The 20,750-nt window shown below is 39.0% G+C and overlaps 1 protein-coding gene across 1 annotated transcript in view; it reads left to right on the top strand.

Annotated features, from left to right (window-relative positions):
• The window catches only part of LOC311045131 (netrin-G1-like), a gene marked incomplete at both ends in the record, with an annotated part of 109,373 nt that overhangs the window by 70,275 nt on the left and 18,348 nt on the right, over nt 1-20,750 (top strand). Inside the window, 2 exons of the mRNA XM_084056941.1 lie at nt 15,918-15,944; nt 17,654-17,698. Coding sequence (XP_083913067.1) covers nt 15,918-15,944; nt 17,654-17,698 — 72 coding nt within the window. The remainder of the gene's footprint in view (nt 1-15,917; nt 15,945-17,653; nt 17,699-20,750) is intronic.

The following is a 20,750-nucleotide window of genomic DNA, read 5'->3' as shown; positions in this document are numbered from 1 at the left end:
GTGTGTCATTTGAACAAGGACACCCAAATAGCCATAGCCTATTTGGCGAAATGGCAAAAAGAACAATAGTTGATCTACAAGCACACAATGAATCGCATCACTTTTTTTGTTTTTGAAAGATTTGGACAATAACGGCATACATGTTCAAAATAAGGACGCCAGGTTCAAAGTGGTTAAAATAATATGAATTGAAATTTGAAAAAATATATATGTATTTTGTATTCTTAGTTTTTCTTTTCTTTTTTCGTTCTTTCCAATTGGCCCCCTGGCGCCCAAAGGGGAGCCGCAGGGACCTCAGCATCCCCCACTTTGAAAACCTGTGGCATTTCCTCACTTAAACAAAAAAAACAAGGGTGAAATAATGACAAAAGAAAATCTCCCGACTCAAAGACAAGCATGCATAGTATTTTATCAGCCTCTTCATAATGGCCTCGCCGAAGCAGAAGGTGCACTTTTGCATTTATCCCCATTTTAATCTTGGACGGGAGTTGAATCACATTCATCAAATCCCATAGCCTGAGGCAGGGGGCTCATTGCCTTAATAAATCTAATACCCCCACGCAGGGATGGGGGATGGGGTGGGGGGGGATTCTGGACAGCCAGGCGAGGCCAGATGGTGTAAGGCGAGGCGAGGCGTGCCCTCGGGTCCCTGGGCTCGGACGCGCTTGGCCCTAGAAGTCGGAAGGCCGCACTGTTAGCAGTCTGTTGGGATGGACGTGATGCTCCTACAGGCCTCAGATTGATGTCCGAGTTGAATCCTGGGACGTGGGGGTTCTGAGTGAATTACGGGGAGGAGATGCAATTGTGCTGTGGATTCACTGATGTTTTTGTGTGAATTTAGGTCTGTTCTTGCTCGCCGCAGATTCAATTTGCTGATGAACGGGGAGATTGTAGGCAGAAGCGTGTGTGAGCAGATGATTGTCGCGCATCATGAGCACGCCTGTGAGCCAATTGCTCAGAGATATGTGGGGGAATGTGTGCGTGTGTGTGTGTGTGTGTGTGTGTGTGTGTGTGTGTGTGTGTGTGTGTGTGTGTGTGTGTGTGTGTGTGTGTGTGTGTGTGTGTGTGCGTGTGCGTGCGTGTGTGAACTCTAAGGAGATATTGGCTTGATTTCCCCTCACACCTTTCCTGTGTTATGAGTCTCCCTGCACTGGTGGCACCCATTGTCAGATTGACAGGCTGTTATTAAAAAATCCAACACTTGGCCGCATCTGCGCTGAACTGATGAAACCGGGCCGAGCCATATCAAAGGCAATATTAGCACTTTGTTTGGCGGTGGCATAAAACGCAATAATGTTGCATATGGTGCTGACGTAACAATATTGTTCCCCGGGGGGTGGGGCGGGGCGGCGTATGGGGGTGGAACGAACACACTTTTGTCACGAATTATCCCAATTTCCCCTCATGAGTGCAGCACTGGCCCGCCCACACCCATAGCATACCTATTCCTGTAAAATGTGAAGCCCATATTTCCTACGAGGATATTAAACATACGGGCACGTCGTATAAAGACAAATTTACTGAACGTGCAGAATGTAATTACGCTTTGATAGCTTTCATCTGTCATCAAGTCTTCCTCTTTAATCACTGGAGTCGTTTATCTCGCAGGTAGGTACAGGAAGTTGGCAAGGGGCCATTACACATTCGCATGCAGATATATATGGACGCGTGTGACCCTGTCGTCCAATAAGTCAAGGCTCAAAATGAAGCCCCGTGTTGCTAGGACTGGCTGTCTCCGTGAGAGACAGCTGTGCGTGAGAGACATTCTGAACCAAAGCTAAGGTTTTCCCTTCAGGGAGAAAGAAGGGGTGAAAGGAGGAAAAAAAGAAATGTGCAAGTTAGCCGGAGAGTAGAAGAGGAATCGCTTCTGGAATTATGTTGACACTCCACTTTGCAGGCAGCGACAATTCATGCGGTATTGCAGAGGACGTTCACAGCTGGTTGGAAGCGCTGGCCCGAGAATCTGTTCGGGCTGCAAAATGCCTCAGGTTTCTGGGATGGCAGTGCTATTGTTTACCGCGCTCCCCCATTTCCCAGGCAGCGAAGGTAACGGTAACACTCCTGGGGAACATCTCTGTGTCTTCTCCTTTAGCTGATGGTTGTGGGTGGTAAAATGCGTTGCTTCCAGTGGCCTTTTGACTATGACTTTAGCCACTTAAACCCTATATGTTACGTCAAATAGCCAAAAAATATCTGATCTCGCGTAGCGATGTGTTGTTTGTAGATCGGATATTTTCACAAAATGTTCCCTTATTTTTGCTGAATGTTTGCTCAGAATAGGGACGCTGTATGGTTGATGAATGGGTATTGGGAACAGAGAGAATACTAATTAAACATAATCACAGACGGACGGTTCCTCATTTGTTTACTGAGCTCCCATTTCCCAGGCAGTGAAAGTGACGGTAATAACATCTCTGTGCTTTTTCGTCTAGCTGGAGTTGTAGGTGGGGAAATGTGTTGTTTGACTATCACTTAATGAATGCCCAAGTGAAAAAATAATATACTAAATATATTTTTCAGAAGTATACTTAATATACTCTTTTTGTACTTGATAAATTACATTTAAATTGTGTTATTTTGGAACCACTTAAGTAGTACTTAGTATATTAAAAGTTGAACTAAAGATATGCTAAAACATATCTTTAATATACTTTTATGTACTTTCCCCCCCAAAAAAAATACAATTTAATTACAACTTTACTTAACTGAAGTACAATTGCTGAAGTATACTATCATTATATTTATAGTGCATTACAAATACATATCAAGTACTAAATAAATATATATAGAGTATATAGCAATTATGCTTAAAATATACAATCAATGTATTACAAATAAACTTGGAGTATAAAATAAATGAATGTGAAGTATACTTTTAATAGTTTCAAGTATACTATCAATGTAATAATAAAGTATTTAAACTACAATCCAAATGTGCTAAAATATACTTTCAATGTAATAATAATGTATTTCAACTACAACTCAATTTAACTAAATGTACACAGTTAGTTAATTTAGAATATACTATTATTACATTGAAAGTATATTTTAAGCATAATTGCTATGTACTCTATATTTATTCATTTAGTAATTGATATGTATTGGTAATACACTATAAATTGAATGATAGTACACTTTAATGACATCAGCAAAACTGTACTTCAGATACTATAAGTATATTTGTAATTAAATTGTATTTTTTGTGGGGGAGAAAGTACATAACATTATATTAAAGATATGTTTTAGCTTATCTTTAGTGCAACTTTTAGTATATTAAGTACAACTTAAATGTTTCCAATCAACATAATTTAAATTGAATTTTATAAAAAAGTACAAATGAGTATATTCAATATTCTTCTGTGAAACGTAATTCAATATTTTTTCAAAATAAACCTACACGAATGGAAGAGCAATGTAACGTGAAGGCTTGAGGTTTAGTTGTCTGTAAGAGCCATGACAACTCTCAATTGATACAACGTTCAACAACACACCCACGCTATATTTAATGATGTGAAAAGGGGAGAGAGACTGACCAAACAAACAGACATTTACACTCATGGTCTTACTAACAAATGACATAAAATACCATAAATCACCAAATAGCACCACAACAAAACACTAAACTCAATAACCCATAACATAACCGCACTACGCATTCCCATATTCAAATAATAACACAAATAAGAACAATAACACAAATTTCCCAGCATGCACTGCGCCTCAGTGCATGCTGGGAAATGGACTTCCTCTAGCCACCATAAATGTAATGATAGTATACTTTAATCTTAATGACATCAGCAAAAGTGTCCTTCAGATAGATACTGCAAGTATATTTGTAATTAAAGTATATATATATTTAATTAAATAAAAATGTGCTTTTCAAAAGTGTATTCATATAATGTTCATTTTTTGTTTAACTTAAGTACATTTAATGTTAAATATATTTAAATGATTAATAGTATAAGTGCTTTTACAGTATATTTATAGTAGATTATCCTCAATATGCACTTATTTTAAGATATACTATAATATACTTATTAAAAGTATACTTTTCACAAAAACTATTTAAAATATGTTCAAGTATATATTTTGTAAGTATGTTAATGTCTATTTTATTGAAGTTTCACTTAAGTACTACTTCGTAAAAGTACACTTTTCATCAGTGCATTTATAATATAAGGCTGAAAAAATATACCGAAAAAGCATTATACTTAAAGTTTGCTTTAGTATACTTTTTAAGTATACTATCATGAATATGTTCCCGGATGCTATTAGTAATATACTTCTTAACATTATACTTGTAATATACTTGTTTTAAAGGGCATTCAAAATATACTTCTACAAAGCACATGAAATACTAACTAAGCACATTTTTTTAAAGTTTACTAATGTGCTTTGTAAAAATATATTTTGAATGCACTTTAAAACAAGTATATTACAAGTATAATGTTAAGAGGTATATTACTAATAGCATCCAGGAGTACTATACTTCTTGAAATTATACTTGTAATATACTTGTTTTAAAGTGCATTCAAAATATATTTTTACAAAGCACGTTAGTAAACTTAAAAAAGTGTGCTAAATTACAAATTAATTTATGTTAACATTTAATGTGCTTTGTAGAAATACGTTTTGAATGCACTTTAAAACAAGCATATTATAAGTATAATGTTAAGAAATATATTACTAATGGCATCCGGGAACATATTCATAGATAGTATACTTATAAAGTATACTAAAGTAAACATTAAGTATAATGCTTTTTCAGTATATTTTTCCAGCCTTATACTATAAATGCACTGATGAAAAGTGTACTTTTACGAAGTAGTACTTGAGTGAAATTTCAATACAATAGGCATTAACATACTTACAAAAATATATACTTGAACATATTTTAAATAGTTTTTGTGAAAAGTATACTTTTAATAAGCATATTGTAGTATATCTTGAAATAAGTGCATATTGAGGATAATTTGCTATGAATATACTTTAAAAGCACTTAAAATATAATCATTAAAAATATATTTAACATTAAATGTACTTAAGTTAAACAACAATGCAACAGTATATGAATAGACTTTTGAAAAGTACATTTTTATTTAATTAAATATATATTTTTTGTTTAGTACACTTTGAACAATGTGCTAAATTACAACTTAATTCATGTTGACATTAAATGTGCTTTGTAGAAATATATTTTGAATGCACTCTGATTATATTTGCTAAAATATATTTTGCCCAAAAATGCACTGTTAGTATGCTTTGACAAAAGTTCAAATTGACATTTAACATACTTTTTGTGCTAAAAGTATACTTTAGCACAAAAAAAATACATTTTTTTTTCACTTGGGTGGGTAGGGAACAGAGACAGAATCCTAATTAAACGTAATCGTGGACGGACGGTCCCTCAATTCACTACAGCCACAACAATGGACTCAGTGAAAAGGCTCAGAAATGGGCAATAATTGTACGGCAAGTTCCAGCTGCCGATGAAAATAACACCAATGAGGGAGTATGATCAGTTTGAGACGAGCACGACCAGACACCATGTCATTAATATTTATGTTTCAGACAAAGGGAGCATTATTCAGCTACCTGCACTTGTTCAGAACACAGAATTTGATTTTGATTATTCAAGGTCAGATGCTCAGATGGGGGGGCTCTGGCTACACAGGGTGGGAACGTGAGTGCAGGAACATTAGATGGATAAGTTGCGATTAGCACACACGGCGGTGCCTTCAACTCACACTGCAATTCTTTCTAACTAGATATTCCCAGGCTTCAATTTATATATATAAAAAAAAAAAAACGTAGACAGGGACATTATACTTCAGTGTATGACTAATAGGGGAAAATCAGCTCACAACTTGTAGCAATGTGCTCTGTTTTTGCTACTTTTACACTAAAAAACATTTAATGTTGAAACATTTTCCCAAAATAGGGACGCCAGGATTAATGTGTAACACATATTGTTTTTATACAATTGTTAACTTATGATATTACAATAAATATCAAACATCAGACTCTACATTTCCCAAAAGGAATTGCTTGTATTTAATTCAGTCTGGCTAGAAGTGGGGATACGATATCCATAAAACAGCCATAAAAATGAATGATCAGAGGGGGGGGATATCAAAAGCAGGGGCATGGATTTTCACCCCATAGCACCCTAGAAAACCCAACCCTGCAGGATGGGAACGTGAGTGACGGACAATTAGATGAATAAGTTGTGATTGGTGGAAGAGCCTTCAACTCACACTGCAAGTTGATATATATTCCCTGTCATCCACCATCTGCTTTGTACTATTAAGCCTAGCTCTGTTCACTGTTAGATCTCTAGCAAATAAATCATTGTGTTAATGATTTTATAGATAATTGTAAGCTTGGTTTCATGCACTTAACTGAAACCTGATTGGATATAAAGAGCATTTTGACATTTATTGAGGCATGTCATTGTCCACCCGACCACACAGCTTCTATCAGTCAGTGAGACAGGGAAAAAAGAAGGGGTGGAATTGCCGCAGTATCTACTCACAAAAGTTTAGCTGTAAAAAGGTCGACCTGGAGTTCTCATCCTTTCAATATCTTGCCCCGGTGCTTAAAGCTGAACCAGCTGTGCTTTATTACGATATACAGGCCTCCGAGGCACATATCACTATTTTTCTCCCAGAATCCTGAGCCTGAGCTGCTCCCATTATCACCAAAATATGAGCGAATAATTCCGAATGGAGATTTCAACGTTCACATTAGCAACAGTGCTGACTCTTAGGCTTTGGAATTCATGAATCTACTTGAAAGTCTGCAACGTATTCAATAGCTGAAGCCAGTCCTTGATTTGTTAACCCATTAAGACCGGGAACGCATCTGTGTGTCATGACTTCTTTGGCTATTCAAAAATAGCAGATCTACAAGCTCATGGCGCGGTACCGAGTGCCGCGCTATGAGCTTGTAGATCTGCTATTTTTTTTAAATCGTTTTGTGCAAATCTTTGAATATAGATTTTTTTAAGACAACATTTTTAACTCATGTTACAACTTCTGGGGGGTCCCTGGAACCAAATATTTTTAGATGGGAGTCCACGGCAAATACATTTTGGGGGTCCTTGACATGAAAGTTTGAGAACCACTGATATATAGCAACATACGTTTTTTCAAAAAACTGTTTTTGAAGACATTAGTAGAATCCCCAGAACCAAAGATTTGAGATAAAATGTTCGCTTAAAAAAATATATACTGTATATATATTCAAAGATTTGCACAAAATGTCCACGATTTTTCTAAATAAATAGCAGATCTACAAGTTCATAGCGGGGCACTCGGTGCCGCGCTATGAACTTGTAGATCTGCTATTTATTTAGAAAAATCGTATAGCCAAAGAAATCTAAAATGACAGAGATGCGTTCCCGGCTTGCATGGGTTAAGTGTCAAAAGGCTGAAGCATTGGTAACGTGTCGGTGTCTCAACATCCCTGCCTCTGATCATTGCTGTGTGTGTTTTTCCCCAATCGCGTTTTGTCTGTAGCTACAAACATAAAAGAGTTGCATGGTTCTTATGCTGCATTACAAAGTGAGTTCACTGAGCTTGTTAGTTGTTTTTGATCCATGTGGTGTGAAGCTAGCCTGGTAAAGCCCCTCCCTCCGGAAAATCTCATTTCCATTTGATTTCAGGAAGGAGTCTGGCCTGAAGGCTTGTCTGGGCGTTCTAGCCCGTACACCAAATGGAAGAGCCTATCAGCGTCGTCGCTCATCGTTCTGTGATTGACAGCGACAGTTGGCCAATCAGGTGGCGAGTTCGAGTGAGCCCGAATGAAGCCGAGTGCAGCCTGAGTGCAGCCGACAATAGACGAACGGCAGCCATTGTTGTTTGTGCTGTGTCTTCACTTATTACTTTCGGTTTTAAAACGCTCTCAAACTTCTTTTTTGAGCCACGGAATTTACTTTCAAGATATCGTTTGGATAGAATTTAGTTGTTTAACTTCATATATGTGGTCAATTAATCATGACAGAGCCTATTTAAAAATACAAATTTAGAGAACCGGCAGGGGCGGGCAGTGACACGCATGTATCCGAATAAGGCAACCTATTTTGGGCATGGCCGTCTCAAAAGTCCCGTTGCGTCACATTAGTCGGAGGTGGTAAAAATGAACTGCTGATTGGCTGAAGGGGAACAACGATCATTGGCTGATGGAGTTGTCAGTCAACGGTATTACTCCCGCCCAACTCCAGCCCACAGCCAATATTGCAGAATGGGCGATCATGCCAGACTCACTCCTGAAATCAAATGGAAATGAGATTTCCGGAGGGAGGGTTTACCAGGCTAGTGTGAAGCTGCTCCCCGCACCAAATGGTTACCGGTGGTGGACAAAGTACTCAACCCCCAGTACTTGAGTCAAAGTATAGATACTCCTGGTCAAGGGTTACTCAACTACAAGTGAAAGTTGCTCTATGGTCAAATTTGTACTTGATTTAAAGTGCTGGAAGTAGGCCTACTTTAAAGAAAATACTTAAAGTAGGAGTAGTTCACCCAAAAAAAAATACTTATTTTCTATCAATTACACACCCCATGAAGCCTTGAATTCATGGAGATTGTTTTGTTTTTGTCGCATTCCTGAGCCAATAATTTGATGACGGGTCATCGGTCAATCAGTCAGTGGGAAACTCTTCTCCGCCGGTCATCAAATTATTGCCTTAGGAATGTGGGGAAAAAAACTGGGTGAACTACTCCTTATAGTATTCAAAAGTTCATACTCAAGTATTCAAAAGTGCAAATTAAAAAAAAAAAAAATACATTTTCATTAATATTAATAAAGCAACGTATTGAAATTTGAAATTTCCCCCCAAATTAAAATATTTTCCAGAAATGTTGATATTTCAAAATATCAATAATGGTGAAAATAGCAGATTTATCTCACTTATTCATCTCATTTATTTAGCTCACATCACTCCGCATCGTGATGTGTACATACATACTTTGCATACAGACCTATGCTGTTCTAGATGGCTGAACCACACTGTAAAAAGTAAAGATGCCCTAAATAAGGTTCCACGACTCAAGGTTAAAAAGAAGTCCGAAAAAACACCACCATGGATAGACAGTAGGGTTTAACACCGGGATTCCCGGGATACGGGAATCCCGGGAATCCCGAGGTTATTTACCGTCCCGGGAACTGACTCCGGTTCCCGGGATCCCGTTTTTTCTTTTTTTTTTGTTAGAAATGAATACTAATTAGTAGAAAGGCCTATCTACAGCGCGGAGGAATTACTATTATAATTAGCCAAGTTACTTGCCGCGTTGCCGACCAGGGCAGGGTCCCATCGTCCCGTTGTGAACCAATATGTGACGCACTGAATGTAACAGTAATGAACAAATTAAAACACAATTGGCCGTGATGCCCCATGTCTGCCCTGCGCACGCTGATTTCAACGTTTCATCTGCTGTCAATACGGTAGACACCAGTTGACTAGTTGATATTCAACATCAAATGAAACGCTGCATAAACAGTGGGTAGGTTTGATTTCGAGCCTATATTCCAGCTTAAAATGCGCGCAAGCCAAGCAATGCTTTTGATAGAGAGAGAGGAGAGACGGGAGAGCTGGAGAGAGAGAGAGCAAGAGAGAGCGCGTGCGAGAGAGAGAGAGAGAGAGAGAGAGAGAGAGAGAGAGAGAGAGAGAGCGAAAGTAGGCTATTAGACCGATGTGGTCCGATTGTTTTATCATCATTAATGTAGCCTACCCTGCCTACACTTGCATTTTAGAACGTTCAAACTCCTTACTAACTACCCAGTACAACAAGTGAACTGCACAACAGCTGCTGTCTCATTGATTGTCAGTGGCAGCGGGCGGCAGCGCATGCATGTGCACATCAAAATCACTACAAAACCCGACATTTGATCAACAACAAAATATAGATTAATACATTTGACAACATACAGCCGATTTAATATCCAGCAAGTAGCCTAGCCTAATATAAATTAATAACTGCAAACAAATTACAAGTTTAGGCTATCAAATCAATATCCTACAAAAGTAGAGATAAGCTGTGACCTCACCGGCGCTCTGATGGACAATAAATAAATAATCATTTTGCAAACAACATCCATGTTCTGTTCTCTTGTCAATAATGATACAAATGGAACGTTTATTTCAGCAGCTAGAGTTTGACATTGTTTGAGTGCGTTTTGGCTGCACAGCGCAGCTCCTCGTTTAAGTTAATCGTCTTCACCCGCTGCTGCGCAACATGGCAGATCTCCGCCAGGGCACTATATTATAATTTATATATTATATTTATTTGATTTAAAAAATCAACTTAAGTCATTATTAGTGCAAGTTCATAGGTGGACACTGGACACAATAGGGACATTTGGGCACCTCGATGTAAAATTGGCTATTTAAGTATATAAATGCATTTTAGTGGGCACTTTTTTTTTTTTTTTACCCTTTAACGGGAATTCCCGGGAAGCCCGGGAAAAGGTCTGAAAATTCCCGGGAATTAAAATTAGATATTTCCCGGAAAATGTTAAACCCTAATAGACAGTATCCATGAGTTGAAGAGGCCAGATGGAGAACAACTGGACTGTAGGTTCTCCATAGTATTTACAAGAACCCATAGTTGCGCTGTATGCACCGCAAGAAAGGATTTTTTTTGTTCTAAACTCAACTCAGAAAATAACAGCAATTGTAGAATAGTTTTCCACTATCGATAAATTGTTCAAAAAACTCTGCCCTCGCCTCTGACCTTCTTTGCCAAGCCTCTTCCCCTCTAGGCCTATGTGAGGATTTGCACTACACAGACATTACAATAATAAAACTACAACTGTCAGAGATTAAATTGTTTTCAACTGCTGGTGACCTCTGAAGGCGACCTTAAAGGCAGGCAGCAATGAAAACATTCACTAGCATTTCAAGTCTGTAGCTACCATACAGTACGAGCAAAACTATTCCACTTTATGTCTTGACCCTGTTCCTTCTATACTAATTAAGGGGTTTCAATAATATTTCCAACACGTTCATAAATAATACATGTCTCTACATCTCTTTTCCCTTCAAAACTGCTGTTGTGGAACCTCTACTGAAGAAGCCCAATTTACATTGTGGACTTTTAAGCAGTTACATACCCATATCAAACCTCCCCTTTCAAACTAGACATTTGTTTTCAATCAAATAAATAACTTTATTTCTAATAAGAACAATCTTCAGGTTTATTTAAGATAAAGATAAACTATTAAGATAGTTTTGATTGATTGATTGATTGATTGATTGATTGATTGATTGATTGATATCTCACAATAAAGTTTGAGAGCTTATTTCCATTGTGTTCCACGTGTTGGAGGCAGCTTCAACACGTCATGAGTTTGTAGATCTGCTGTTTTTACTATTTGTGAACATTTTTGAAAGGATAAAATAGAGATTTGGTGGTTGTAGCCGGCCACTATGTTAACTCACCATTTCACAAAATCAAATCTGGCTTAAGTGTTACAGTTCATTAAGTTATTCACTCTCGTTGACTTAAATGGTTAGTAATTGTACAAAGAACAAAGTTAATGTTTAATGTCAACTGCTTTTAGTGACAGCTGTCCTGATGGTCTAATGGTCTAAACCAGTGGTTCCCAAACCTTTTAGCTTGAGACCCAAAAGAGTAATTTGATGTCACCCTGGGACCCTGACTATTACTATTGAGTAGTGAAAATAGCCGATCTACAAGCTTACAACACGTCGCGATTGTAAGCTTGTAGATCTGCTATTTTCACTACTTCTTAAATTATTTCATTCCAATTTATAGATTTATTTAATGAAAAATCGTTAATGTTTTGGGGGATTTTTTTGAAAATATTTTGAAATAATAATAATTCAAAACAAAACGTAGGAAAAGAAAAAATAAGGGGACATTTACTTGCGACCCATAAAAATGGACCCGCGACCCAAACTTGTATCCCGACCCACAGTAGTCTAAAACATACGACAGGGGGTCTGATACTATGTGATTTCAGTGGTCAGGTTCTGGTTCAGGTTCCTGATCACCTTAGGTCGTGTAGAGGGAAAGATATCTTTAAAAATATATGTAGTTACAATCACACATACTAACAGTCAACAAAACATACTAACAGGGTCCGGGATCCCTAGGCCACCAAAGCTTTGTGTGACAGGAATTTCATTTATTTTAGTTTTTTTATTTGAACATTAACGACTTGAACACTAGCATCCTTATTCTGGGGTGAACATTTGCCAAAAATAGCCGATCTACAAGCTCACAACGCGTGGCAGCGCGATGCGCTGTGAGATTGTAGATCAGTTCTTTTCCGCAAAGGGGTGTAGAGGGGGGGAAAAGAGCAGACCAAGTACAGAGCCAAAGATGAAGTTTAACTTTTTTGAGGGTGGTTAAAAGTGAGCACTTACTTGAAAAAGGCCGCAAGGTTGAAACGTTGTAGTGTTGCTGCTGTGAATAAAATAATTGGAGCATTGAAAAGTGAGTTGCGAGCTTCAGCTTCCCACTTGTTTTCATGATTATGTTTTTGCAGTTTGACTCAGTACCAGAAAAACAGAGGATGTGCGTTATTTTTCTCTGGATGTTTAAAAGTGAGGTTTCTCCATCACTGTAGCAAAAGCAGCCCACAGGTGCAGTTGAGAACCATGGACAGTTGCAGTTCAGCACCATGGACAGCGGACAGGTGCAGTGCAGAACCATGGACAGTTGCAGTTCAGAACCATGGTCAGTTGCAGTTCAGCACCATGGACAGTGGACAGGTGCAGTGCAGAACCATGGACAGTTGCAGTTCAGAACCATGGACAGTTGCAGTTCAGCACCATGGACAGTGGACAGGTGCAGTGCAGAACCATGGACAGTTGCAGTTCAGAACCATGGACAGTTGCAGTTCAGAACCATGGACAGTGGACAGGTGCAGTGCAGAACCATGGACAGTTGCAGTTCAGCACCATGGACAGTGGACAGGTGCAGCGCAGAACCATGGACAGTTGCAGTTCAGAACCATGGACAGTTGCAGTTCAGAACCATGGACAGTTGCAGTTCTGCACCATGGACAGTGCACAGGTGCAGTTCAGAACCATGGACAGTTGCAGTTCAGAACCATGGACAGTTGCAGTTCAGAACCATGGACAGTTGCAGTTCAGCACCATGGACAGTGGACAGGTGCAGTGCAGAACCATGGACAGGTGCAGTTCAGAACCATGGACAGTTGCAGTTCAGAACCATGGACAGTTGCAGTTCAGCACCATGGACAGTGGACAGGTGCAGCGCAGAACCATGGACAGGTGCAGTTCAGAACCATGGACAGTTGCAGTTCAGAACCACGGACAGTTGCAGTTCAGAACCACGGACAGTTGCAGTTTAGCACCATGGACAGGTGCAGATCAGAACCATGGACAGGTGCAGATCAGAACCATGGACAGCGGAACACTGATGTTAGCGCTGTTAACCCATTAAGACCTGAGGCCGAAAAATATTTCAAAAATATTTTGAGAATGTAGAGGGGGGAAAAAGGGGTGGACCAAGTATAGAGCCTTGGGGGACCCCGGACAACTAAGTACAGGTATATAGGGTTTAAAGTGCAGGTTAGAAGTCGACATGCCCAATACTGTGCTACTTTCTGCAAAGTCCATACTCAAATTCCCAATCTCCTGAGATAAAATCTCAAACAGCTTGTATCTGTAAAATGCTACACAAAATGCTACAAGCAAGTATATATTCAACTCAACTAAAACAGATCTTCATTCATTTCATAATTCATCCTGTCAAAAGCTCCGAGGCATGCCCTAGGTATTTGTCATAGCATTGAAGGCTATTCGCACTCAGTTGCTCAAGTGAAAATCTCTAACTAAAACAATAGGTGCAGACGGTATTTGGAGGCCATCATTCAGACAGAGAGGCAAGTGTTGTGTTATTCTCTCCCGAGAAACAAGAGCAAATCTCTCAGACTGCATTTCAGTCCGACTCACCAACCTCTCCAAATGCATTAGTAAGTCATTGCTGTCGGTGGAAACCTTGTATGTCCAAAATAGTATAATTATATATAATTATATATATATATAAAATATTTTAAGATAGTGAAAATAGCCGATCTACAAGCTCACAACTTGTTGCATTGCGATGTGTTGTGAGCTTGTAGATCTGCTATTTTCACTACGTTTGTGCGACACTCTTGTATGATGAAGTAGGACATTAATTTACGGGAAAAACATGTAAAGTAGAAACATGGAGGTACAAGGTTTCCACCCGACAGCAACAAAGTTCTGAACGTCTTTGTGTGAAAAGCTTGTTTATATATTTCTATGCAGAACAAAAAAACTCCTTTTTGAAAATTCCTTTCAATTATACAAGCAAATACATTTCTGGCTGAACTGCAACAGCTGGGGGGGTCAAAGAGGAAGGATTTGAAAGTTGAAAAGAAATAAACTTGGCTAATTATATATAATTATATATATATATAAAATATTTTAAGATAGTGAAAATAGCCGATCTACAAGCTCACAACTTGTTGCATTGCGATGTGTTGTGAGCTTGTAGATCTGCTATTTTCACTACGTTTGTGCGACACTCTTGTATGATGAAGTAGGACATTAATTTACGGGAAAAAACATGTAAAGTAGAAACATGGAGGTACAAGGTTTCCACCCGACAGCAACAAAGTTCTGAACGTCTTTGTGTGAAAAGCTTGTTTATATATTTCTATGCAGAACAAAAAAACTCCTTTTTGAAAATTCCTTTCAATTATACAAGCAAATACATTTCTGGCTGAACAGCAACAGCTGGGGGGGTCAAAGTTGAAAAGAAATAAACTTGGCTAAAAATGCAAATTTAAGCACTTTCTATGTTTACTCCAGTGTACACAACTAACAAAAATAGATTCATTTAAAGAATGCAATTAAAAAAGAATTCTGGTGAATCATTGATTTCCCCCGTTTAAAATGTCCTTCCTTGGTAATGGGAATGGATTTTAAAATTATGAAAATGTCTACCATCCTTAGCATATCAAAGTCTAGATATACACAGTTAGTATTCTAGGGGCAGCTAACTGGGCTTTAAGTAGCCTACACACTCAGACTTGTTGAGATGAATGAAAGGGAATACAAATTCTCCTTAAACATACCCCCGCATCCCCTCTAACCCAACAATCACAAAACCAGTGCCATTGAATGAAAATTGTGTGGACAAAAAGAAAGAAATGCATTAGTTTGAGCCGTGATTCTGTTGACATTTTGTGACAATATGTGATTATCATCAGAGAAGGTGAGTGAAGTCAGACCATCCACTATGTTCAGCTTCTAAAGCAGCATTGCTTCCAATCAGGGGGTCGGGTGGAACCCTGTTGGGTGAAAGTTTATGTGATATGAATAATTCAAAGTTTAAGACCGGGAAAGCATCTGTCATTTTAGATTTTTAACCACTTTCACCATTATCTCATACTTTGGCTATTCAAAAATAGCAGATATACAAGCTCATAGTGCAGCACTCTGTGCCGCGCTACGAGCTCAAAAATCTTTGAATATAATATGTTTTTTAAAGCGAACATTTTCAACTCAAACCTTTGCTTCTGGGGATTCTACAAATGTCTTATAAATCCTAACATTTTTTTTTGGTTGCTATAATATCAGTGGTTCTCAAACCTTTTTCATGTCAAGGACCACCCAAAATGATATGTATTCGACCCCCCCCCCCCCTCATCTGAAAATATTTTGCTCCAGGGAGGGACTGTATATATATGCACACATTTTCACGATTTCTTATAGCAGATCTACATGCTCACCAAGTGCCGCGCTATGGGCTTGTATATCTGCTATTTTTGAATAGCCAAAGAAATCTAAAATGACACAGATGTGTTAACAGCAAAATAGGTCCCTAGGGGGTTAAAGAAGTATTTGCTATAATGATGTGCTGCCTGTCTCTTGTCATTGTTTGTTTTTGTAGGTATTCCCAGCAATCATGGACCAGTGCGTAAGTAGATCAAGCTTTTTTTTAACCTTTTTTCTTTTTTTACTTGGCATGCTTGCTACTGCTTTTAAACTCGTTTCTGTTTTGGTTGTGGCATACGCTGATATGATTGATGGTATTGATTTTGGTGTGAAATTGCCCACTGTTGCATTGCTATTGCCGCACATGAGTATGCCTTCCATGAGAAAGGGCACTTTTAGATCCAGCGTACGTATGTTGGCACAAGCACATTCTTTTTTTGGAGCTATCTCTCCCATCTCCCTTTCGCTGCAGAATAGTTGACACAGTCAGATGTTTGCCCTCGGACATAAAGGAGATCATGTTTGCAGAGGCATGTTTGCCAGCCATGTGTCTCAGGAGGACCACCACGTGGTCCTTGAGGATGTTCCAGGTGGTCTGCAGCTAAATGATGGAATGGAGTTGATAACCTAATGGACCCGTAACTTACGGGTCCATTTGGTTTCATTTTTACGCTCTCACGAGTTAAATTATTGTTAAACATCCTCATAACTTAATTTACAAGAGGTCTACGCAATGAGAGAATGTAGGATAATTGTTATTTTGATCAACGTTGGCCTGTTATCTCTCCTATGACGGCACCAACATCAACACAGCATGGAATTGTGGACAAAATATTAACCAACGACAACGAAATATTCTAAGTATTGGGTCTGAGAGGCTAAATATCATCAAATCAACTCAAATGGCGAGTAAATAATGGACCTTGATATGAAAAGGGTTGACAACCACTGGGATAGATGGATGAGCTTCACCCACCCTTTGCATGTTGACGCCCCGAGGGGATTCCTCGAGTGCACGGCCAGCATGACGTGCGCTCCGCCTTTTTTGTCCTGTGAAAATAGCAGGGATGACGTGCTTCTTTAGTTGGAAGCAGGAACTTAGCACCTTCCTGGTTCGCTTGAAAAAGTCAATGGCATCTTCGCATTGGATTTTTTATTCTATTGCTGAAAATAAGCTCTGTGGCAAATAAAGGTTCATGATACTACATTATCACCTTCACAAATTAACACGTTTTATAATTTGTTAAGCTTAAGTGAAATCGCCATTAGTAAAAAAAAAAAGCTTTAATTACGCTATGAACAAACTACTTCATGGGCACATGTTTTGAACGCCGCCACCACGATTGTCAATGATTTATGAGGATGTGTAATGTCCTTGACAACGTCTGTAGTTTCATTTTAGCAAATACTTTTTTTAAAGATGTACTGTATAAAAGCTTTCAGATCTCTCTAGTGGGATATTTACTAATGTATTTTATGTCATAGAACAAAATGTGAAAATACTGTATGCCTGTGTTAACCACAGACCTTATTTCAGGCATTTAACCAAAAGCTCATTAAACAAACAAACAAACAAACAAACAAACAAACAAACAAAACAAAAAAACATAGACCAATGTGGAAATTGCTAACTCGTTTCTGGATATTGGGACTACTACAATTTGCCACTACTACTGTATGCTTATATATGCTGCATGCAAATGACTGTACTTTTTGTATTTCTTCAAACACATGCTAGTTGGCAGTTTCCACACTTTTGCTACAAGTCTACAGCAGACCAGAAGGCATGCACACTAGCACACAGGAACAAGCAGGAACCATGCATGCTGACCAATGTGCATTAAATCCATCGCAGCGTGAGCTGTTTGACATCTCAATGTAATTAATGACCTCTCCCCATCTCCCACGCAGATCGAGCAAATGCCTCATCTCTTGGCGTTGCAAACCGTAACCAAGGTAGGCGCCATGGGCTCCAAATGTTTCCCCTTCATCCTCCAGCATGCGAGCAATTCAAAGAAAAACACAGTATATTATTTATTTATTGGCTCTTTTGTTGAACCAAAAAGGTTGAACTGCAGGCTTTGTTTCCCCTAAATCTGCAGCACTCAAATATGCAATATTCATCTTGTGCTGCACAAACACAATACCTGCCCTGGCACCAGGCGAGGCCTTTTTTGTCAATCGAACGCCGTGGGGAGACGGGCCGCTCGTCTTGTGATCATCACCATCGCACCCCGCTAGCCTCTTTTGATCATGCCTGCTTTTTAATTACCCAAGAATGTTCTCAAGGGGTTCATCCTGTCTGCACACCCCTCACAGGAAAGGCGGGGAGGGGGGGGGGGGGGGGGGGGATGAAAAGAGTCGAAGGAGAGGGAAAGGAGAGAGGTGGCTCCGGGGGGTTTTATGTAGATTGATCTGCAGTTATCTAGCAGCTAATCCTCGTGCCCAGCTAGCCTGTGCAGTGAGTGCAGAGGCCCTGGCTGTATACCCGCTGCTCTCACAGCCAGAAGACTGAAATTAACCCTTTTAGACCGGGGAACGCATCTGTGTGTCATTTTAAGATTTCTTTGGGCTATTCAAAAATAGCAGATCGACAAGCTCATAGCGGGTATACAGCCCCCCCCCCCCCCACAGAAGATTTGAGTTAAAAATGCTTTAAAAAAAAATATATATATATATATATATATTCAAAGATTTGCACACATTTTCATGATTTAAAAAAAAAAAAGAGCTTTTACATCTGCTATTTTTGAATAGACAAAGTATAGAATAATGGTTAAAGTGGTTACACACAGATGCGTTCCCGGTCTTAAAGGGTTAAAAGAGGATTTTCCACATTTCCAGGACAAAGAGCCTGGGCGTGAGGGAATCTCTCCTTTCCTTTCCTCTGGCCCATTTTACCAGTTCCCCCACAAAGAGGTGGGAGCATGACTCACCTGGATGAAGACTCTGGGATCAGAGTCCTTTTTAAAGGCAAGTTATGTTACTGTGCAGTGGTAGAAGAAGTACTCGGATATTTTACTTAAGTAAAAGTAGCAATACCATAATTCAAAAATACTCTGTTACAAGTAAAAGGCCTGTAAAAAAAAATGCTTGAGTAAAAGTACAAAAGTATTGGCATCAAAATATACTTAAAGTACCAAAAGTAAAAGTACTAAAATGTTTTGAAAATAGCAGATCTACAAGCTCACAACGCGTCGCATGGCGACGCGTTGTGAGCTTGTAGATCGGCTATTTTCAAATAGCCTATATATGTAGAAAATAGGGCTAAAGTGGTTAATGTATGTTTTATAATATAATAATTTATATCTGCAAAGTAACTAGTAACTAACGTTTTTAAATAGTTGTAGTGGAGTAAAATAAAGTACAATATTTGCCTCTGAGATGTAGTGGATTAGAAGTAAAAGTATTGAATATTGGAAATACTCCAGCAAAGTGAAAATACCTCAAAATTGTACTTAAGTACAGTACTTGAGTAAATGTACTGTAGTTAGTTGCGTTACAGCACTGTTACTGTGCCCTGTGTTTACATATAACAAAACTATATATATATATATATATATATATATTTATTTTTTTTACCCATTATTTCCCTCTATACCTGCAGTTATCAGCCACTGGAGTAGTGTGGTGATGGTGTTTACCTGCAGAAACACATTGCTCTATCGCTCTGTATTTGGACGTGTCCACTGTTTGTTTAGGTAGACAGGGATGTTTTGGTCTACCAAAACAAACAGTGAAAATAATGAAAAAAGAAACAGGGCAATGTGTTTCTGCAGGTAAACACCACTACACCACTACACTACTCAACTGGCTGATAACTGCTGGTATAGAGGAAAGTATGTGTAAAAGATTATATTTATTGTTTTGTTATGTAAACACAGGGAAAAGTAACATACTATGCCCTTAAATCCTAGCCTGGTTCCATACCATAGACCCCGCCCACTCTCTGAGTGGACTGCCTCTTGGTCTGGAGTTGTAAATGTGAACCAAAATGCATTGTCCAATGAGAGGCGGAGGTGGGCGTGGGGATCCCTTAGGATTGGTTTAGGGAATTTCTAATCCCCTCCCCCTTGTAATCCCCGACACTGGAGCCAATTTCAGACTGAAGCTCCACGCAGCTTCAGTCTGATAATCAGGCTACTTAAATCCATAACTTCCATTACAATCCATAACTTGTTTTAGTGAGTACAATTTTGACCAATCTGAATGTTATGGTTAATACCATAATACAGTAACTAAGACATCTGTGGTGGTTGTAGTTGATCTACCTGCTGTTCCATTGAGGAGTGTATTATACTAGATCGCACTGTCGTTGCCCCTTTTATGCCCATATACTGTATGGAGATATCTGGATCTGTCAGTCCTTGTCCTCCTGCCAAAACAGGCTTTTTCTGTGTTAGTTCACCAGTATAAATTAAAGGCACTCTCGTGAGGGATCCAGGATTTGATCCCGGGTCCCCCACGTATATGTAAAGGTTACAGACTGCAGCTTTAAACAGTTTGTACATGTACCTGCGCTTGAGTAACATTCAATATGTACTACTATAGTCAGGGGTGCACATAACTGGTGCGCAGGTGCGCATGTGCACCTGCAATAAATAATGCGCACCACATCAGACGACGCAAGGCGCTTTTGTGTACCAACAGCTGGGCCAGGAATTTCCAAGCTTTTATTTTTTAGCAAAAATAAAAAATAAAAGCCTGGAGATCGTGGCTAGGAATTTACTTCCTTGTGTGAGCTTGTGTGAGTGCAAAATATGCCATGAACGTCCCAATCTGGCGGATAAAAGCAGCGCAGCAACCCCCCCCCCCCGTTGACAAAACAGCAGGGGACGACTGCGGGACCATTTATTTGGTGCGCACCAAGTCACATCTCCAGGTGCTCTTCTGAGTACTACACCTAAAAAGTTATGTGCACCCCTGACTATAGGCCTACACAGCTACTTCTTTGACTTGGTTATGTTTGTAAGAAGCACGCCAAAGCAGTCCATTTGTGTCTGGGAAG

This window comes from Gymnoscopelus microlampas, assembly GCF_963454915.1.
Source record: "Gymnoscopelus microlampas genome assembly, chromosome: 5".
NCBI classification, from domain to species: domain Eukaryota; kingdom Metazoa; phylum Chordata; class Actinopteri; order Myctophiformes; family Myctophidae; genus Gymnoscopelus; species Gymnoscopelus microlampas.
This window is presented reverse-complemented; position numbering and strand designations above follow the sequence as displayed.